The following is a 19880-nucleotide window of genomic DNA, read 5'->3' on the forward strand; positions in this document are numbered from 1 at the left end:
TAGGACCATTTACATACCGCTATCATATCTTCTTATATCACAGGTGGGAGCCCACCCGCAAGATGATCGTTGCTAACTTATACCATAACAAACTAGGGCATCGTGGCATCCGACGACGAGTACCGATTCGAACATCATTTACTACCTGTCTACGGCTAAGTCCTTTGATATCCCACCCCTCGCCCCTTTACCTCCCTTACTAACGAGATCCAGAGATTATGACACCATATATTGTCCCATTCGAGTATACATTTTCATATATCATGCCACATTAGGTAGGTCATTCCGGATGCACAGAAAGATACTAACCGACTGAATTAGATTCTACATGGAGATATTCCCCAAATACGGATGCAGATAACAACCTGGAACTAACTGAATGGCTAAGTCATTCATTACTCTTTTGGCAGCATGGATTCATACTAATGAAGCATAGGCCCTTCGACATTCTTTATTCGTACATCATCACATAGATCCCCTACCAAGCAGCTAAGTTATTCTCCGCCCTCATTTCACTAATCAGAATAATAACAGGTACATCTCGACGACATGTCCACAACATGCCGAGGCCAGCGATTAGCCGCATAGTGAGCTACTATTACTACTCTCCTTCCCTGTGACTTGGATCCAGTACTAACGCATCTAGATTGGACTTAGTCTTTTGTTTAAAATATCACAAATTGTACCTTTCGAGCAGCTAGGTCATTCCCTTCCAAAGTTGAGCCCCCATTATGACTAATTTGGATTTTACAGGCAGCCATATGTTAGTAGGCCACCGGCACTAGCTTTATTAATTCAACAGCTCAGTGACTTATCACATTGTTTTCTAAGAAGACTACCTATCATATACTCGCCGAGAAGCTAAGTTATCCCTGTTAAAGGGCCATTGTGGCTAACTTGTACCATATAGACGCCCAGGAATGCTTCCTATGACCAGCTCAATTATTATGCAAGCTAACTGATTATATTAGTATCTTATATTGCTATCTCCGTGCATTCGTACTAATTCAATCACTATAATTGTACGTCAACTAATTGCTTATGGATTATTTCAAAGGGTTCTCGAGCTCAAACACAGCTAGGTCGTTCTCTTGACCCTCTATGCTAACATAAATTTTAGGCTACACCTCGATGAATTAATATAACAAATATAACACTACCTACCTTAAGGTTCTATGACCAAGTACGCATATAAGCCCTTCTCTCCTCTATATTCAGGCCCAGTCCTAACCGAATCGCAGTATAGATATTCCCCTAAACCAAGCGCTTACATGGCCACAAAATGATCTGTCCTAGAAAACTGCGAGAGTTAGACTGGCGACAAACATGATTCATAGAATAATGGTCAAAGGCCGTCATCAATATCGTCAACCCTGTTGTCGTCTGGGTCTCTCCAGAAGTGTTCCGGATCATCTTGACCCTTCTATTCCTTCATAGTGAATCCGGGAATACGAGGATTAACGCCTTCGAGCATCTTCAGTCGTGGCAGTTTGACGTCCTTCTCTCGCGCGAGTTGCTCTATTTGGCCATCGACATCCAGATTAGACTCGTACTCTAGTTACGGATCACCCACGCCTTCTCCGCGTCCGTAAATCGTGAGACTCAAGGGTAGATGGGATATTATCAACCAGATTGAAAGATTTCGAGTCAATGCGGCCCTTACCACCTCCTGTGCCAAGAGCTAGATAGCATAGTGTATGAGCTGCAATACTAAGATGTTTGAGTTGTGGAAAACCTTTCAAGGAGACGCGCTACGGAGGAGTCTATCTTTGTAGAGCTGTCGATACTTCTCTCGACCAATCCGCAATTGGTGATTTTCTGATTTTTCACATCACATAGAGCATGTATTCCACAAGCCTGCTGCGACAGGGCTATGGCGCCGTATACAGAAGGTTTGTTGGTCACGTTGAGCAGAAAGCAGCACTTTACAAGGGAGACCGTGCAAGTACAGCATTTTTGTTTCTAGGGCGAGACTGCGTCGCATCAAGAGGAGAGACATATCGGGAGGGCAAGCCAAAGAAAGGAGAGAAAGTGAAAATGGCCAGGTCTTGGCGCGAGGATTGAGATACCCTGTGAATTCATATATTCGACCTGTGTTGGTATTTGACATCTTCCTGCCCTCAGTTCTATGCCCTCTTTCTATTCTTTTAATTAGGGTTACCTGTTTTGTATCCATGGATATATCCATACCTACCTAACAGGGACTGTTTGTAAGCTATATAGGCAGTTACCTAGGTAGACTCCGGATGTCATGCATATACTATGTGCAGAATACCGATGCCTAACATTTCCCCGTAAAGCTTGATCCTGGATATCATTTCCAAAGTGCTTTAATGTTGGTGCCTTCAATTGGGGTACGAATCAGCGGGATAAGGCCTTCTATTTTTAGGTGTCGATCACGAAAGTCCCGTGGCGCAGACTTCACTCCGGAGCACATATAACTTCAATGTTCCCCATATAACCAACTGGGTCTCTTGCTGAATTGTAAATTGACACTCCAGATGACAAGATGATTGATGAAAACTTACCCAGTACGTTGTAAGGACTAACGTAGCCTCGTCTTTTTTTTCCCCTAGCGCAGGCTACGTCATCGCCGGCTTTCAAGATTATCATACTGACTGCGCGACAGCGTTCTTCCTGAAGAACAACTCAAAACAGCCTCAGATCAGCACGATATACCATAGTCAACATGGCAATGACCCCGAACCTGCTTACTCCTTGCGCACGCTTGACCCCGCCTCCTCAACATCGCAAAACCGCTACGGAGTCGCGCTGTACGACCCTTACGTGCCAGACGTCGTCTACGGCGAGGTCGCTGTAGCTCCAGATTGGACCCAACCGAGTCTGTCGGCAGACGCAATACGAGCAAATGGCGGCTCAGTACCGGCCCCAGAACCCATCCTCCCTACCGAGTTCACCATCCAACTCTACAACCCCGACCAACAGATCACAGTGAAATATCGTACCAAGTCGTGGAACAAACCAGCCCGGTGGGAATTTGAGATGCCGCAAAAGACATTCCGGGTTCCGTCCTCTTCAACGCTAGACCAGACACAGATTGATCCCTCTCTCGCAGACGTTACTCCGAAGTTGAGATTCAGCTGGCGCAAGGATGGAAAGCTGTCAAAGGATTTGACATGTCTGTTACACGGCAAAACATCAACGATCCCCGACACACGCACAAAGAGCCGTGAGCCAGATATCACGGTCGCTCTATTTCAGGGACTGAAGGAGCTGACTCTTTACGAGCCCAATCTCTACCGCGTCGAGATGGAGGATTTCAAGGGGTTGGAGGTTGTACTGCTCCTGGCTACTGTTGCAATTCGAGATATTTTCTTCGGACCTGCTAAGGAGGCTTTCCATATTACCCCCGGTGGGCCGAACCAAGCTCGCAAACCAGTAGGGGCAACTGCAACCGCAGCGACGGCCACAGCCAATGATCCCAGACTTGATCGGAAGAGCCCACAGACACGACCTTCTGGGCCATCAATGAGTGGAAAGCCATCGCCGCCTCGTCTCAGCATCCCGAGCTCCTCATCTCCGGGCCCACAGGAGAGGAAGCGACAGGACGAACTTGCAAGACAGGAAGAGGAGCGACGGTCCCAGGAGGTTCTCGCCGCAGAACAAAAAGCACGGCGTCAACGGGAAGCAGAAGTCGAAAAAGAAACCAAACGCCTGCAACAATTATACGGGAAGGAAGAAGAGCAAGCACGAAAGCAACGACATACTCCTCCATCTTCCAGGCCGTACCTTCCGCCCCGACATACCGGACCCCAACCTTCCCACCAATACTCTCAATCCTCATTCCAACTTTCTTCTCAACCCGCAGCCCGTCCATCCCATCAACAATATCCCCACGGCGCCAACGGCCCGTACCTCCAGGGGCGCATGGATCCCCGAGCCCAATCCTCCACCCACCTCATGCAGTCGCGACCACAACCACGTCCGCAACCTCGACCACAGTCTACCGTTGGGTTCCACCAACATCCTACCAGCAGTGGTGCTCTCCCGGCATCGAGGCCGACACCTCAAATTCAGACGAAAAAGAGTAGTTTCTTTGGGTTCCGGCGCCACAAGGAGGAAAACAATGCTACCAAGCTTGAAAAAAAGAGGAGTTCTATGTTCTGATCATCTATACCCTGGCGTTTTTCCTTTATTTTCCCCTCGTGGCATTTCATGGTGGTTACATTTTGTCCTCGACCATCTCATTGCAGCCCTGGAGCTGCACAGCGATTACGTTTTCATTGCAGTACACATGACATATCCTGTTCCTCAAATTTGAAACCGGGTAAATTGGCGGTATATGAGAATAGTCATCTTATGTAGTGCCTGGAGGACGGCAAATGGTTGACCGCAGGCTAGGGAGTACATACATCTCGAAGCATACATTTAGTAAAGCTGCATGATTTCACATATGTCCGCATCACCATGGTATTCAGCGGACAAATAAACCCATACAGTCATTTCGTGATTCCATTTTTAGGACGCCTCGTTGACTCAAGTCGAAGGATTTCCTATTTTTGTAAGTCTGCTGGTTCAACATCTGATACCACAGACTAGCGAAGGAGCTCCTCATCGTGCTCCATCAGGGCTTAGTCGTCGTCCTTCAGTCTGGCCCTCGAGTCAGATCACTCTGCTTCAACAAAAATTGTCGGCCACTTCACATCTCCTCTAGATGCTTCGTTCAGGTCCTCAATCTCCTCGAGACATATAACCCCTCGTCTACACCAAACAAAGAACCAAACAAATGGGGTGGTCGACAGAACCAGCAAGGATGACCACATCCAAGATCATAGGTTGAAGCCTACTAGCCAACATTCAGGGATGGGATTCTCCGATAATGAGATGAGGGAAAATGTGTTGGAAGCACGGTCGTTTCGCAGCGCACAGCCATCTTAAAGACTAAACTTCAAAGTCTTTAGAATGGCCAGTCCTCCCAGAGAACGTACGGAAGCACGTCGATCTGCGTCGCTCCCAAAATCCCCCATGGTGGCCCACGAAATTCTGGCAGAGTTTCTCTCAACCCCGGTCCACATTACCTCTGATAATGATTCACTGGTGGGTATACTCTCCCACAGGATATGTTTCTGTGCTCATGCCATCGAGGCGTACACATTCAATTCGCTCGGGCCTCCGTTCCTACACGTTCTGATCGAGTCTGCGAAAAATTCAACGTCTATGCAAGATCGCCAGCAGATCTTCGCTGCAGCCCTAAAAGCCTACCTGTGTTGGGTTTCGTCGTGACCTGCTTGAGAACCATGAAAGCTCTAACGCAATGTCAATTGGGCGACCTTGTGCTAACCACGCCCTACCCTTCAGCTCATTCACCTGAATGCCCTGAATACCCATGAACGCTGACGTGGCCCGCTCGTGTCCAGTCCAAGTCCCAACTTAGTGGCGTGAGAATCACCCACAACATACAACAGTCGCTGCGGCCACCGCACTAAGCAAGGCTGTCCAATCTGCTACAAATCGCGCCTTGGCATCTGCACTTCCCCACTTTCGATCATCCGACTGTTTGCTTCCGCATAGCATTTGGCACCAGCGACGTATGCCCTCGGACTGCGATTGTTCGCAGAAACGAAACTATATTCCTCCTCAGTGATTGGGCTTAAGGGGTCAGCTTAACTATGACCACGTGACTCTCGAGTAAAGCCCCTTCCCATCGACATAAACAACCCATATGACAGGAACTGGCCGGATTATCGGCACACCACCTCTCATGGCAACTGAAATTACTCCACCAGGGAGCTTCCAAGAAAATCCCCTAGCGCCGCCGCCTACGAAAGAGAAACCGTTGTCGAGAAGTGCTCAACGCGTGCTCAACTGTTTTAAGCTCCATCGTGCAGGTCAGAGGCCACGGTTTTGGTGGCAGCACCGGCTCGATTAAACGATTATGCAGAAGCTTTGCGTGTACTGGATAGTGATAACCTTCTCAAAGGTTACGTTGAAGACAAAGTGAGGTGAGTTCTGCCGAGCTTCTCTATTAAATGCATATTTGTTCAGCTGTGTTATAGGTACGACTACGATCCTTGTCGTTCCTCTCTGACTATCCGAATGCCATGTCCTCTCCACGATATTTTCTGTGCAAAGATAGTCGAGGAGATTTCAAGACAACTGAAGCAATTCGCGCAGAGAGAGAAACCCTACGCTGGTTTTGCGAAGGAGGTCCAGCACCTTGCCACCTCCCGAATCATGATACCCGACGAGATAAGAGATGGAAAGCAGATTTATTCCAAGCGGGAGCCAGACGCATCATTTAAGCACCGGCGAGCACGCTACCCCGGTGTTATTATAGAGGTGTGCTATTCGTATAAAAGTCGACAGGTTTCGTACTTAGCGGACGAGTACATCCTAGACACTAATGGGAGTGTGAATGCGGTGGTTGCCCTCGATATTGATTGTAAAGGGTCTAAAAAAGCGGCTATTACCGTATGGCGACCGGAATACACAACCTTGGATGGCGTGGAGGAGCTTCAAGCGACCGCTATGGTTGAGGCGCTAGTACGTACCCTATAAGCGGTGATCCATGGATGTTTCTGAGACTTATATACTAACTGTTACAGCCATTTCGGACCGATTCTGGGCTTCCAGCCGAGGAAACAGCGCTCCGGCTGTCTTTAAGGGACTTCGCAACCGAGGAACTCTCACGGGGGCTCACTAGTCTCGATCAAGAAATCTCTATTACATCGAGACAGCTTTGTGACTTTCTTTCATGCGCCGAAGAAGAACAGCGAGGGCAGACGCTACTACAGGGCTCTATCAATCTTCTACGCCCGGGAGCTGGAAAGCGTCGTCGGCCTCAAACTCCTCCGGAACAGCTAAGCTCGGAAGAAGGTGAGCTGTGTTAAAGTTGAATATGGGGAGCAGCTCATAAAGAGGGTGCCTTGGTCGACCGGGGATTTGTTTTCGCATGGAGCCTCGCTCTGAGGAGCCACTTGGCCTAGTTTCAACGCTTCGCGTTTCTATCCCAGAATTATTTTGGCATTGTGACTCTCCTAACAGGAATGTCTTAAGAAGCTGCTACAATGATCTGGCAAGAGTGCACGAAGTCGACCCGTTACGACGAAGACTTCTCTTAGTCACCCACTTAAATCAAGTATATACGATTCAGCGAACAGTATTTGGAGAAAGCAAGACCAGAAGAAGGTCCCCGACGGCGAATAGTGACTCAACGCGAGAGAAGTTTTTCTACTCGGGCCGCTACGCTCTATAATAACGAACATCTAGTCTGAATCCAGCCCTAAGAATCAAGGGAAGACCAGAAGTAGGATTGAAGATTATTCGACAGCCGGATAGAAATGGAAACAATTGGTGCTTGTTGGAATGCTGCTGTCTTTCCAAGACAGTACTATGAAAGGGTATATCTTCAATCTAAGTGATAGGTCAACAAAATGCTCATAGCATCAGTTTTGAGAGACCCGTGACTATCGTGGAAATTGAAGCAGTCAACATCTTCATGAAAAACACTACCCTAGTATCACGCTCATTCCCATTCGAGGAGAACGTTCGATTCCATTACAGCTAGCTATAACGGAGTCTCAACTGCAAACGTTATGGATCCAACTTCCAGCCCTTCACTTACACCCGAGAATACTATTATAGCCCTTGAAGCATATGCCTAAACGGCACTAAGCGATACGCAGGCGGCCACTATTCTCACTGATATTCCAAGAGATCCTCAGACCCGGCAAAACCACCATCCCGAGCCCGAGCGTGAGAATTCTCGTGAAGCAACTCTACTTATCCACGAGATGAGAGAACTGAAATACAAGCAGTTGCTGACCGCCAAGCATTATAGGATTCACTTCGACGAGACGGGGTGCCCGTGGCGGAATAGTCTGCGGGGTAAGACTGCTCTTAATGACATCAGACTTCGGAGACTCTTTATGATGGTATGGAGCATGGAGTTGACTCCGTCACTGTTGGTCCTCGGGAATATAAGGGGCCTCCCTTCCCCCAGCTGGCGGCGTTCCTTGATTTTCCCTTTTCTTCCCATCCGGCCAGGTTATATCGGCTTTCCTCCCCTAAGTGGCGACAAGCGGCGCAATGGCAAGTCATTCCGATGCAATTATCATAGCCGATGATGAGAGATTACTAAACCCCGAGCCAAGTACCTCACGACCTTAAAGGGGCACTCGGCGCGATTATAGTTACCCTTATTTTGAGAGTACGGTCTTCAGTGATGATACGGCTGACACAGCACCATCATGCAAACGCAAAAGAGCCGAAACGGAGGAGGCCTCTACTCTAGTATAAGCTCCTCGTATGGCCATATTCTTCTATATCTGATAAAAGACTAGGATCGTGCTTTTAAGAAGCTCCGAAAAGCGCTTGACCATGATATCTAACAGTTACGACAGACCATCAAAATACGTCGAGAGGATATTCATTTGGAGAGGAATAAGAGCCAAAAGGTAGAAGAGGAACTTTCACAGCTAAGGAAATTGGACTGCAAGATCTGCTATATGCAGCCAGACCGTTGGGTGACTTTGCTATATAGGCACATAGTTTGCAAGTCATGCGCAGAAAAGCAGAAAACCTTACGACTCCAAGGAGATGTCCTATTCGTAGGGCACCTTGCACCGGATACGTCGAATGCAAACCATTTGCAGGATAATATGTGTCCGCCCTGTTGCCGATCTAGTTTAAGAATATAAGTCCAAGCACTAAAGCTGCACCTGACAATCTTGGGCCTCTGCTGTTCTATATACGATTGCTGTGGTCCTCTTCTCTTAAGTATTGAATTAATGGAATTCATTTTGAGGTACTCTATCTATTGTGATGTATGGAACACGATGTTATACTCATGAACTAGAGGAGCAGATGTGAGAAGGGGTTGCCAGAGCCTCATGTATGACAGAGTTCCGGTCCCTTTCATATAGTTAACTAGTGGGAATCCCTGATAATTCACAGCCTAAAAAGTGAGGCACAAAACGCGTGTCACCTGGTTTGATGACAAAATTCATGTTGGGTATGTTTTCCCGAAGGCATCTCATATGGTCACGCAGCCCCGCTTGACCCCTCAATGTTTTCAGAGCATCACTAAATAAACCGGCCTTGCCTCGCCGAGCACATTTCATTGATTCGTTTGATAAGAAAGAGAAAAAGAAAAATCAATACATCGGTCTTTTAACTCTTACTATCTTTACTTTCGAGAGGAAAATCAAGTCTGACGACGGCACATCGATATTCGGCTACTGTTCGACGTCGTTTCTCACGGACGTCACCAATGTCTACAACCGATCAATCAGTCATTCCATTGACATCTGCCGACGTCAGATCTGGGGCGAAACAAGCCTGGGAGGAAGCACGCCCGATTGCCGAATCTTTGCTGAAGCCAAGACGGTCAACATTTGCACGATTCTTTTCAACAGATGCCTGTGAAGCTCCAATAAATGCTGCCATTTTAGAACTGTTTAAGGTGTGAGCTCTAGATCACCTTGCAAAGATATTGGTTGACAAATCTCTAACTTTTATCCCTTCTCTATCTCTAGGCAAACACCGACGCGACAAGGAACAGATCGCATTACAAAACTGGCGGGTTTGTCTTTTTTCCAGGCGAATCAGGTGTTGGAGAAGCTTTCACAATAATGATTCCTCTAGAAATAAGTGGTGATGTGCGGGTTGAAGGGCAGAGCTTGGATGTAAATCTCTATTATCATATTTTACGGAAATCCCGGATTCAGGTACCCGAGGGTGCGAAGCTTGTTGTGCTACTTGTAGATTCTGAGTGAATTGAACTGTCTGTCTGTATGAGAGGATTGTTATTTGCTTTTGAAAATCACTACTTGTTTGGCTAAAATCTCCTTAATAGCAATACTCCTGATGATATCGTTTAGCGGGCTCATATTTGGGAGAAAAGAAATGTTGAACTATCGGCCAGTCTTCCTCTAATTGGCACATAGCTCATTTTGAAGGTTATTAAATGTTTCATTGGCATCAAATCACGTGTACTGTGAGAAACGATGGCCAGTCGGTTGAGCGTGACTCATGTTGGCAGGTGTCATAAAACGGGAGCCATTCGATCCTTCGCCCACATAGCCTGACTCGTCGTCCGAAACCGGCCCAGTAGAATGGTGCGCAATATTGTTGGTAAGCGAGGTGTCCTGGAAGGAACTTGATCCTTGATCAAAATCTTGCGATCTCATGACCCAAGGAGGCTGAGAGACAGTGAACTCGGACGGATATGCATTTAATGCTTCTTTTTCGACAATTTGAGGTCCGGTGTCCTTAGCTAGGGGGCCAGAGACATGATCCTTAGGATGGGCCAAATTTTCGTTGTTAAGAGACTCAACTAACTCGTTCAATGCTTCAGCATCAAGATCCTCGAAAGGTCGTGCAAGATTTTCGTCTCTGAGTGCCTCAAATTGAAACTCGTTCAATGCTTCATGATCATGATCAATGTCGCGCGATTCCATCTCCGAAGGAGGCTGACAGAAAGTGAACTCGAACGGACGTGCATTCAATGCTTCTTCTTCGACATTTTGCGGTCCGGTGTCCTTAGCTAGAGGGCCAGAGACATGATCCTTAGGATGGGCAAGATTTTCGTTGTTAAGAGACTCAAATAACTCGTTCAATGCTTCAGCATCAAGATCCTCGAAAGGTCGCGCAAGATTTTCGTCTCTGAGTGCCTCAAATTGAAACTCATTTAATGCTTCATCGGGAATATTTCGAGATTCGGCGTCCCAAGACAAGGACGTAAGATTTTCGAAAGGCCGTGGAAGATTATCGTCCAAGGGTGGCTTGTCCTGGAAAGTATTTAATACTTGATCAGCAACTTCCAATTGACTTGGCATTCGATTCACGCTTTGCGAGGAAGGCAAAGAAAGGAGCCTTGACCTCTCTAGGCGAGGTCTTTTGCGGAATCCCTTGCTCGTTGGACGTGAATTGTTCCCATTGATAGGAGGGATTCCCACCTCTGGAGAGTTGATAAGATCTATTGCCATAGCCGAGGTCTGCCGCTTAAGGACAGGTTTACATGAACCATATATGGTCGCCTGATGGTGAGCTGTTACACGGCGTGAAGTTCGTGTAGTTGAGTTGCCGGTATGTACCTCCGTTGGTGGGGAATAAGGTAAGATATTGTGGGCGTTAGAATTGGTTCGAAATGCTTCAGCATCATCTGTGTATGTCAATAATGGCAGCGGATAAAAGGTCAACAAAGTTTCAGAGTACCGTCTTGAGCTGTGGGTATAATCGTGTCTGCAGTACCCGTAGGTTCGGAGGATATATAGGTTCCCGTGTTTGCCTTAGATGTCTCTATAGGAGATCAGCTTAGATCCTTGGACTTAGAACGATATACTTTACTTCTCTTTCGTTTTGATGCTCTCCTTTTCACAGCAGTTCTGAGATCTGACCGGGTGTATAACTGCTGGGAGATAAAGTTTGCTAGTTCAGAAAGCCTTAAATCTTCCACATCTTTGTCAATGCCGAGTCTGCGAAGCCGATCAATGGCGGCGGGTATGCATTTCGAGTATTCTCTTCCTGTGTATCTTAAAAAGTGTTAGAACGATCTTCAAATTTGGAAGTTTTTGACTCACTCGGTCTCCGAAACCATCAATGGTAAGGCAATGAGGTAGCCAGGATCACCAAACATTTGGACCCATTTATCATATGCACGTCCAAGTCGAACGTAGTGATCCAGGTATTTCTTAATTTCCGGTGTTGTAAGACTGAGCAGCGGACATTGGGTTTTAATCTCAGCTGGAAGGTCATTCAAAGCACCCCACTCCCATTTCTCGCCTGTGTGGTATCCAAGATCAACGACTAATAAAAGCAAGTTGCGTAGCTCAAAACGTCGATGAATCTCGAGAAGATCACGACAGCCTTCCTTCTGATATAATCTGTAGAATGCATCTGGCACGCCTCCTTGGATCGGAGCAAACTGTGGCTCACTTGCAGTAAAGAAATAACCGGGTGTTTCGATACATAATACCAGCAAATGACGGATAAATGGAGGGATTATTGACTGTAGATGTACAAAATTTGTGTCCGTAAGTATGCTATCAGTAGACGCATCGACGTCCACAGCTGAATCGATGTGTGTGTCGTTGGTGCTCTCTAAGGAAGCCGAATGAGATGCAGGCGCTAAGATGGTGTTGGTACTAATAGGTCGTTCGTCGGCGTTACCATTTCTGATCGTCTCTTCGGAGAATGTACTGGAGCAGGCAGATGGCTGAGATGCCACTAATCCCCCTTGTGCGGTTTTCAAAAGTTTTCCTAAAAGCTGCCTGAAAAGTTCCTTTTCATCAACTGAAAGACGCTGGAAACAAGACTTGCATTCGGCAGAGAAGAATTTAACCTCGTTCCCGCTGAGGGAACAGGCGAGCTCACAGAGCAATCTCCTGAGGTCTTTATCTAGCTGTTGTGCGGCCGCCATTCTCAAGACAGAAACAGAGAAAGATTGAAAACTGAAGAAAAATATGGCACCTGGATTCTACGCGACCCTAGACCAAGCTGAAGAGCAAAACTAATGAGCACCAATAGATTATCCGAGAGCACAGTTAATTTGGCGCAGTGGCGTATTGCATACAGCCAATAAACAAGCGAGTTCATTCCAGCCATGAATGAGTTGGTCCGTGTCCCAGTTATGTGATTGGATAGATATTCTCCACCTGTTCCGCCGCGCTCTCCGCGAGGAGCTGATCGCCTGATGTAAGTAGTATAATCGTGCCAAGCCCACCAACCCCGTGTTGGTGTGCACCACCGGATCCCATTTTCTCACTAGATCCCAGATTTGCAAATTACGTATCTTTCGCATGGCAACTATATACAAAAGGTACTTAACTATGATATAAGATATAACTCAAGTCTTATACTAGATAAAGGAAAAATAAAGAAAGCAAAGCTTAATATAAGTCTATTTAAATCAATCTACTAGTTACCAAATCAACTCTAACTATATTATATAGAAGTAGACAGCGCACCTTTTCAAAAAAGCCACGTATAAATATCGTATAAAGATATAGTACCCGGTACTCTTGTATAATATACTAGAAAATTTATACTATAGTAAAATAGTATAAGCAACTAATCAGGGCACCGTTTATATTATATGTATATCTTATTATATCCCTAACCTCTTTTAACGGTTGAGAAAACTGATATTGGAAGTGGAAGTGAGGGTAGAAGTAGAGGAACCAAAAAGGAAGTGTCAGTTGCACTGGCACGATTAGTACCTTTTAGCATGATAATGCTCCTACACGTACTGCATATCTGGTAACTTATGAGATGCATTAGCTGAGATACAGATCGAGGTTATGGAATGGCCTCCTTATTCGCCTGATTTGAATTCAATTGAGGACCTCCACGTGTTGTTGAAAGCTAAGATATACGAGCTTCGACCTGACCTTTTGCATAGATAATGATGAGACGACAAAGGAGATAGTGGTAATGACAGCGCAGCAGGCATGGGATGAATTAGAGCTACATCATCTGGGACATCTCTCTGAGACGATGCCGAACCGGGAGGAAGCTATTATTGAGAGCCAGGGGTGGTATACGCCGTACTAGTTAGTTTAGAATGAATGCACCGAGGTTTTTGGCTCGCAGTATATTATATAATATTATATAATTAACGGGTTTTGGGCTAGACGTGTTAAAAATTTAAGGCAGTCACTGTAGGTACTCGTTGACTGGCTAAACTTGAGTGTGGCTGTTGCAGCTGCATCCATTTATCATCTAATTTAATTCTTCAAGGTTTTCATTATTATCGGCCAACTTATCTATGAAGATGTAGAAAAAATAATTCCCCTAATAGTGCAAGGAAGCTGGTCTTAGTGACATCCCTCGAGCCAAAAAGCAGAGCATTAGGAACATAAGTAGGGCGACTATCCCACTCGGAATACAACAGCAACAATTTTTCTTCAAGTCCCATTGCTTAGTTATTATCTCAACCTTCTTACTTGCATACGTCGGTTTCGCGCACGAACTGGACTAGCCCAAAGCGAAGCCCAACTAAAACCCGAAGATATGTCCAACAACGATGCAGAAAGCCGCAGGGCTGTTACTGCCGCCATAGCTTCGACAGGATCTGCCGGGGTGGGACAAATGGTAGATGCTGGCATTTCCTCTCAGAAAAAACGCGTGCAAAACCGTGAAATGAAGGAAGCACAAATGGCTAGGGACAAAGCGGAGCACGATGCTGCAAAGGCAAAAAACGAAGGCACGGTTAGTTGGCTCCTATTGTTCTAAGAAAGGAAAGTTCAGTCGCTAACAACTTTTAATAGAGCAAGTAAGACTGAGGACGATCTCTCTTGCTCGTGTCAACTAGAGGGTGCAAACTGTGACATGGAAAGGAAGTGCAATCACGGATATCTGTCAGTTTTGTGACTTGGAACTTAGTTCTTTTAGCTTTAGTGGCAAAGACCCTGGAGATAACTCACACTCATTCAAACAATCGATTTCACTCATGCGGAACCAAGAGCTATTTTCATTACACGTAGACCAAAATTGTTGAATTTCGGCTAGAATTCCTATGGGCTGGCTGCGGGCACAGATTTGTGACAATGAACGGAGGACTTGTCCACAATTTCAAGAAATAGAACAGAGTATAGCAAATTCGTAGCTAAGTAAGGGCATATAACACACGAACAAAAGTAAGTTATTTATTTATTTTTAGCACTCTAGTGTATGTTGTAGTGGTCGCATGACTATTGCTTTTAGGTGGGGTCGAGTGAAGCGGCCCACGGGAGAGTCCACGGGTCCACCCGTGGACGGGTCTATGCAGATATTATGTAAGCACCATATTTCGGCAATAAATAGGAGCCTTTAACCCAGCTTCATTTTCACACACTCACCAGCCTATTTCATTTACTTTTATAAGTCAAGCTCCTTCAACGATGGACTACAATCAAGGTCTTGATATCTCACATCAGGTCCAAGAAGACGTTTGGGTCGACGAGATCAATAAATTTCGAATAAACGGGCGTCTTTGCGAATGGATAGCTGGCTTTCACCCCAAACAAATTCCCTGCCAGCTGGATGGTGGCTTCTTGAATGGCTCGTACAATGTCGGTCAAAAAGTTCTCTTTGAGGACGGTACTACATGGTTACTCCGTTTCCCTCGCGTGAAGAGCATTTACCCTAAGTACGCCGATGAAAAGGTAGTTATGGAAGTGGAGGCTCTTTCTCTCATCCGCGAAAGGACAAGTGTTCCTATTCCAGATGTCAAAGCCTGGGGTCTTGCTGATAGCAATCCTTTGGGTCTTGGCCCTTTCATCTTGATGGACTTCATCGACGGGGTTTGTCTGAATAACGTATTCACTGGAGGCGACTCCAGGCTACTCAACAAGGAAATCCCAGACAGTGACCTCAAGATTGTGTACCGACAGATAGCGAACTTCATGTTACAAATTTTCGAGATCAATTTTGACCGAATCGGAAGTTTGCCCACGCCAAGGACTGGTTACTCTGCGCCTACCTGCCCGCTGACATGGAAGATACAAGAAATTGCACAGACTGGGGGAGTCCACACTTTTGGTACGTCTTGGTACGTAGTACCTCTAGAATCCTTCAATTTATTACTTTTACTAATAAAGGTCTTTTAAGGCGATCGAACTAAGGGTTTCTCGACAACCATGGCGTACTTCCAGTACGTTATTGACCAAGACTGGCAACAACTTCGGTATCAACCGAACTCAATCACTGGCGAACTAGATGCTATCGCCAAATATGCTTCACTAAGTATTCTGGAATCATTAATACCCCGCTTTGTGAATGTGGCGTATGAAAAGGGGCCTTTTAAACTCATATGCGATGATTTCGGCCCAGCAAATATGATCGTGAAAAGCGAGAAAGACCTTACAATTGTCGGGGTTGTGGACCTTGAGTGGGTGTATGCGGGACCGGCGCAGTTATTCGGTTCAGCTCCTTGGTGGCTTCTTCATGACCGACCGGTTAATGAAGAGTGGGATTTCAAGGATGGCAACCCCCCCGAAGCCACTAAGCGATATTTCAACTGTCTTGACATTTTTAAAGAAGCTTTGGCAAAGGAAGAGGCGAAGATGCCTAGAAAGCCAGGTACGAAACTCTCAGAGCTTGTCAAATGGTCCGAGGATTCAGGAGCTATATGGTTTCATATGCTCCTATCTAGTGGATTCTTCGACTCCCTCAGTTTCCCTTGCATGCAGCTACGGCAATACATAAGTGATCAGTGGTGGAGAGAACGTGTCAATGAGTTGGAAGTCAAACCGGAGGTGAAACACTTTGTGGCTGACAAGCTCCAAGACTTGGATGCGTATGACAAAAATCTCGATGAAATTGAGCGGCTTAAAGACTGTCTGGATCGTGGCGAGATGACGAGGGATGACTTTATTGTGGCTGTCGATGGATTTCCTTCGAGTTCAAAATGCCGCCATATCGTTGAATAATCGTTGCATGGGTGAACCCTAGTATATCTACCCATATGATGTGGAATGGGAAATCTTCTTATTGGTTGCAGCTGATTGATTCAGCTACTAAGGAACCATATGCGTGGTTCAACATCAGACTGGAGGTTCTTCCTGATCTGTTACTGCCTCGGCATAGGCTATCTTCCTGCCTGGTTGCAGCATGCGACACCAAGATCTTGTTCCTTGTTACAAGAACAAAAGCTGCACGAGATAGCGCAGAGCAGCCGGTGTAACTTCCGTGCCATGGTAGAATCGTAATGAGTCATAGGCGCCTTTTTATATACAAGGAGGGCGACCCCTACGAACTATATATGAAGCGCAGCTAAACACTACCAAACTTGTAATCCCAGAAGAGAACAAGCGAGCATCACGAAAAGAGCAGTGGGTCGATAGACCACAGCCAGCCAGCCGTCACCACACCAATTACGTTGAGTAGTACCCAAGAAGTTCCTCTCGGGGGCTCAATGGGAAGATGCGAAGAGAGAAAATGGGAACCTATATATAGACAATTGCCCTAAAAGGATGTCCAGTATGAGTTTGCATTTTTCTACTTGTATGCATGTGGATTCCGGGCTAGAAGTTCTACTATTAGGTATAATGAAGAGCAAACTGAAAAAATAGCTGAATGATATTCAAGATTGTTGGCATCGCTTTTGAGACATTAAAATACAGAGTGGTCATTCAAAATATGTGCACCAGAGGCTTGAATTCTCGGGCGTCACACCAAGGCTGTCTATGATGTTGGTATAGTGTGCTAATCGGGTATTGAGAAAGTTGCCGTAAGTTCAAACAAAACGCAGCCCTGGGATCAACACTGCACCAGGCCACACAGCGCCTAATTGCACATGGGCAATAGAGGTTGCCAATGAGATTGGCACTTGTGGTCGGCAATGGTTCAGCCAGAAGCGGACAGCTGTGTCAGCAAGTAGGCTCTACCCAATGAGTGGAAGGCGGAAAGGCCAAGAGCATCATGCTCTGGTTCGTAGACCTTGGGCGGGAAAACCTCTTGGCTAGACAAGGTTGTATGGTGTCAAGGAAATGGCACAGTAAAAGGCCAAGAATGACAAGACATATTACATCTTGCGGAAAGTGTTGCCAGAAGCACTGCGGCGTTCCTTGGCCCTGAACGATGTGTCGGTCTTGTCGTAGCGTACTTCGGGGACAGCGCGCTTCGGCTTCCCGGCCGGGTTGAAGCTGATCTCTTGCTCGCCGACCACACCGACCCGTCGCGCAGGCTTTTGTCTCGACTTCATATTCTGCGCACGGGAGCCAAAGGAGCGGTCCCGGGTGGAGTGGGCTTGATTCGAAGAAGACACTTGCATACGAGGCGGAGGCCGCTTCGTCCGCTTGTAGTCTGCAGAAGATATCTTTTTGGAAGCTGCCGCCTTCGCGGGCTTTTCCGCCTCGCTGTCGGAGTCGGAGTCGGAGCTTGAACCGGGGACGTCGTCGACGGCTTCTTGCTCGACTGCCGTCAAGCCACGCTCCTTTCTCGAGGCTGATGGGGCAGCGGCCTGGGGGACCGTACTGGGGTTCAGCAACTGGAATTCGCGTGAAGTCTCGTCCACAGCGAAATCTTGGTCCTCGAACAGCGCAGCGAAACGGCCACCACCCAACACATTCTTGTCCTCGGATGGAGTGGTTGCAGCAGCATCGACCATTTCCTGGTCGCCAGAGCCGTCCAACAGGCGCTTGGCATGCTTGCGCTCCCTCTTCTCCTCCGCGTTGAGCATCCTCTCGGCCAGTCTCCTGTTCACCTTGACAGCGACCTTCTTCTTGCCGCGGATGCGGCTCTCCCGCTCCTTGTTCATAATTTCGGCCACCTTCTTCGCTCTGGGATTTTCTGTGTCGGGGAACAACCCAGTAATAGAGTTGTAAACAAAGTTCGATACTTGGTAGCCCTTGGAGTAAGGTACCATCTTTCCTGACTGCATGTATGATGCCAAGTCAATGGGCTCTCCGCCTGCCTTGATGAGCTTGGCATCCCATTTGGCGACCTCTTCACTGGGCACAAGCGTGAAGCCGGGCCAGACGGAACTGGACTGAGCAGATTTGAACGCGCTGGGGTCATTTGGATCCTCAGCCATCTCTTCAACCAGGTTGTCCAGGAATGAGCACCATTTCGGCGCAGGGCCAAGCTGTGGAATGAAGAACGAGTGTTGTTGTCGGCCTTCATTGGCTGTGAGGAGCATTCCACTATCCTTGCACCAAGCAACCGAGTTGAGATCCACAGCTGGTTCAACAGAGGTCCAAGGTTTTTGATCTTCGATATCCCAGAGCTTGATGATGCGCTTATCGGCCGAGAGCAGTTTGGGCTCGATGGTCGCAGCTTGTGTTGCAGATGACTGCTCGAGGAATTGGAGAGTGTGGATAGGGAATCCGTATCCTTGGTCCTTGACCTGGAACGGAACGGGCGAACGCAAGTCGTAGAGGTGAATGAGACCATTAGACGAACCAGTTCCAAGGCTCATGCCGGAGCGATTGAATTCTAGAGCTGTGATCTCGGGTCGCTCATCATGTACTCCAACTTGTGTTGGCATAGACAGCACACCTGCGCGTCCCTTAGCCCTAGGATCCCATAGCTCAACTGTCCCCAGTGAAGTTCCAAAGGCCAGCAAATTGTGACTCTCCTCCGCAATAGCACCGGTGTTGACCGATCCTGTGTTGATTCCACCTTGGAGGGTCCCGCCGCCCGTGGATGTGAAGTCGTCACCTCCGACGTCAATATCAAAACTCCGCATGTATCGGCCCAACTCCAAGTTCAACCGGTACACCTCTCCCATGCCATCTTGATTAACACCGACTGCAGGAATAAGCGCTTCAGTCGACTGTCGATCATAGACAATATCACGTCCATATCGGGGGAGTCTGGTGGTATAGTGACAGCCTGAGGGAGTGTGGAACTCAAGGGATCGGTCAGACTGGAGATGGAGGGACTTGGTATAATCGGAGGACAAAAGGATGAATGTGGTGTTGAGCGAACTTGTATGACGTGCCCATGAAAGGGATAACTGCGGAAGATAGTGGGTGTGAATTTGTGGCTTGTAAGTTCCTACAAGCAATAGTGTTAGGGTATGCGCATAAAATATGGGGATCAGTAGTACGAACCTGTGCTCATAACCCATTCTCCATCCTCACTGACTCGAATACAGTGACTCGCTTCCTCAAATTCAAAGTCTTGCAGTAATTCAACCCGATTGGCATACTCGGGGTCATTTTTCAAGCTGCGCTTTCGCCGTCTAGCAAGCCATTCGGGAAGTGGACGAGCACTGTCTGAGCCCGAGATGGTATATACCGGGACCTCGGACGGGTTGGACAGCTTCATGCTGGTATATCCTGATGCAATGAAGGCTAAGCCAGTTGTTTTGAGCTGATCTGCAACCTATTTGCAACGTATCGGTGTCGGCAAAAGCAGACCTGCAAAAGATAAAAAAAAAAACTGCGATAAAAAGCCGCTGATAGCGATCACGTGATAAACGGGCCTGGTGA

The 19880-nt window shown here is 47.1% G+C and overlaps 7 protein-coding genes across 7 annotated transcripts; 4 read left to right on the plus strand and 3 right to left on the minus strand.

Annotated features, from left to right (window-relative positions):
• Positions 1 to 2509: 2509 nt before the first annotated feature.
• Positions 2510 to 4128, plus strand: N7525_001475 (uncharacterized protein; the record flags this gene model as incomplete). Its single annotated transcript, XM_061211912.1, has 2 exons — positions 2510 to 2531; positions 2630 to 4128. 2 exons carry the CDS (start codon positions 2510 to 2512, stop codon positions 4126 to 4128), a joined length of 1521 nt encoding a protein of 506 aa, XP_061071138.1.
• A 1555-nt stretch (positions 4129 to 5683) lies between these two features.
• Positions 5684 to 6851, plus strand: N7525_001476 (uncharacterized protein; the record flags this gene model as incomplete). The annotated part of the gene is made up of 4 exons (XM_061211913.1): positions 5684 to 5849; positions 5903 to 5963; positions 6018 to 6504; positions 6567 to 6851. 4 exons carry the CDS (start codon positions 5684 to 5686, stop codon positions 6849 to 6851), a joined length of 999 nt encoding a protein of 332 aa, XP_061071139.1.
• Positions 6852 to 9947: 3096 nt separating this feature from the next.
• N7525_001477 (uncharacterized protein) lies at positions 9948 to 10949 on the minus strand (the record flags this gene model as incomplete). Its single annotated transcript, XM_061211914.1, has 1 exon — positions 9948 to 10949. The coding sequence occupies one exon, from the start codon at positions 10947 to 10949 to the stop codon at positions 9948 to 9950; it is 1002 nt and encodes a 333-aa protein (XP_061071140.1).
• Positions 10950 to 11539: 590 nt separating this feature from the next.
• N7525_001478 (uncharacterized protein) lies at positions 11540 to 12382 on the minus strand (the record flags this gene model as incomplete). Its single annotated transcript, XM_061211915.1, has 1 exon — positions 11540 to 12382. One exon carries the CDS (start codon positions 12380 to 12382, stop codon positions 11540 to 11542), a length of 843 nt encoding a protein of 280 aa, XP_061071141.1.
• A 1592-nt stretch (positions 12383 to 13974) lies between these two features.
• N7525_001479 (uncharacterized protein) lies at positions 13975 to 14240 on the plus strand (the record flags this gene model as incomplete). The annotated part of the gene is made up of 2 exons (XM_061211916.1): positions 13975 to 14172; positions 14232 to 14240. 2 exons carry the CDS (start codon positions 13975 to 13977, stop codon positions 14238 to 14240), a joined length of 207 nt encoding a protein of 68 aa, XP_061071142.1.
• Positions 14241 to 14843: 603 nt separating this feature from the next.
• N7525_001480 (phosphotransferase family protein) lies at positions 14844 to 16373 on the plus strand (the record flags this gene model as incomplete). Its single annotated transcript, XM_061211917.1, has 2 exons — positions 14844 to 15483; positions 15553 to 16373. The coding sequence occupies 2 exons, from the start codon at positions 14844 to 14846 to the stop codon at positions 16371 to 16373; spliced, it is 1461 nt and encodes a 486-aa protein (XP_061071143.1).
• A 1094-nt stretch (positions 16374 to 17467) lies between these two features.
• On the minus strand, positions 17468 to 19716 carry N7525_001481 (WD repeat NOL10/ENP2 family protein; the record flags this gene model as incomplete). Its single annotated transcript, XM_002557872.2, has 2 exons — positions 17468 to 19443; positions 19500 to 19716. 2 exons carry the CDS (start codon positions 19714 to 19716, stop codon positions 17468 to 17470), a joined length of 2193 nt encoding a protein of 730 aa, XP_002557918.2.
• Between the last annotated feature and the right edge of the window lie 164 nt (positions 19717 to 19880).

The sequence above is a fragment of the Penicillium rubens genome (genome assembly GCF_028828025.1).
Source record: "Penicillium rubens strain IBT 27055 chromosome Unknown utg000001l_segment0_segment0, whole genome shotgun sequence".
In the NCBI taxonomy this organism is placed as follows: domain Eukaryota; kingdom Fungi; phylum Ascomycota; class Eurotiomycetes; order Eurotiales; family Aspergillaceae; genus Penicillium; species Penicillium rubens.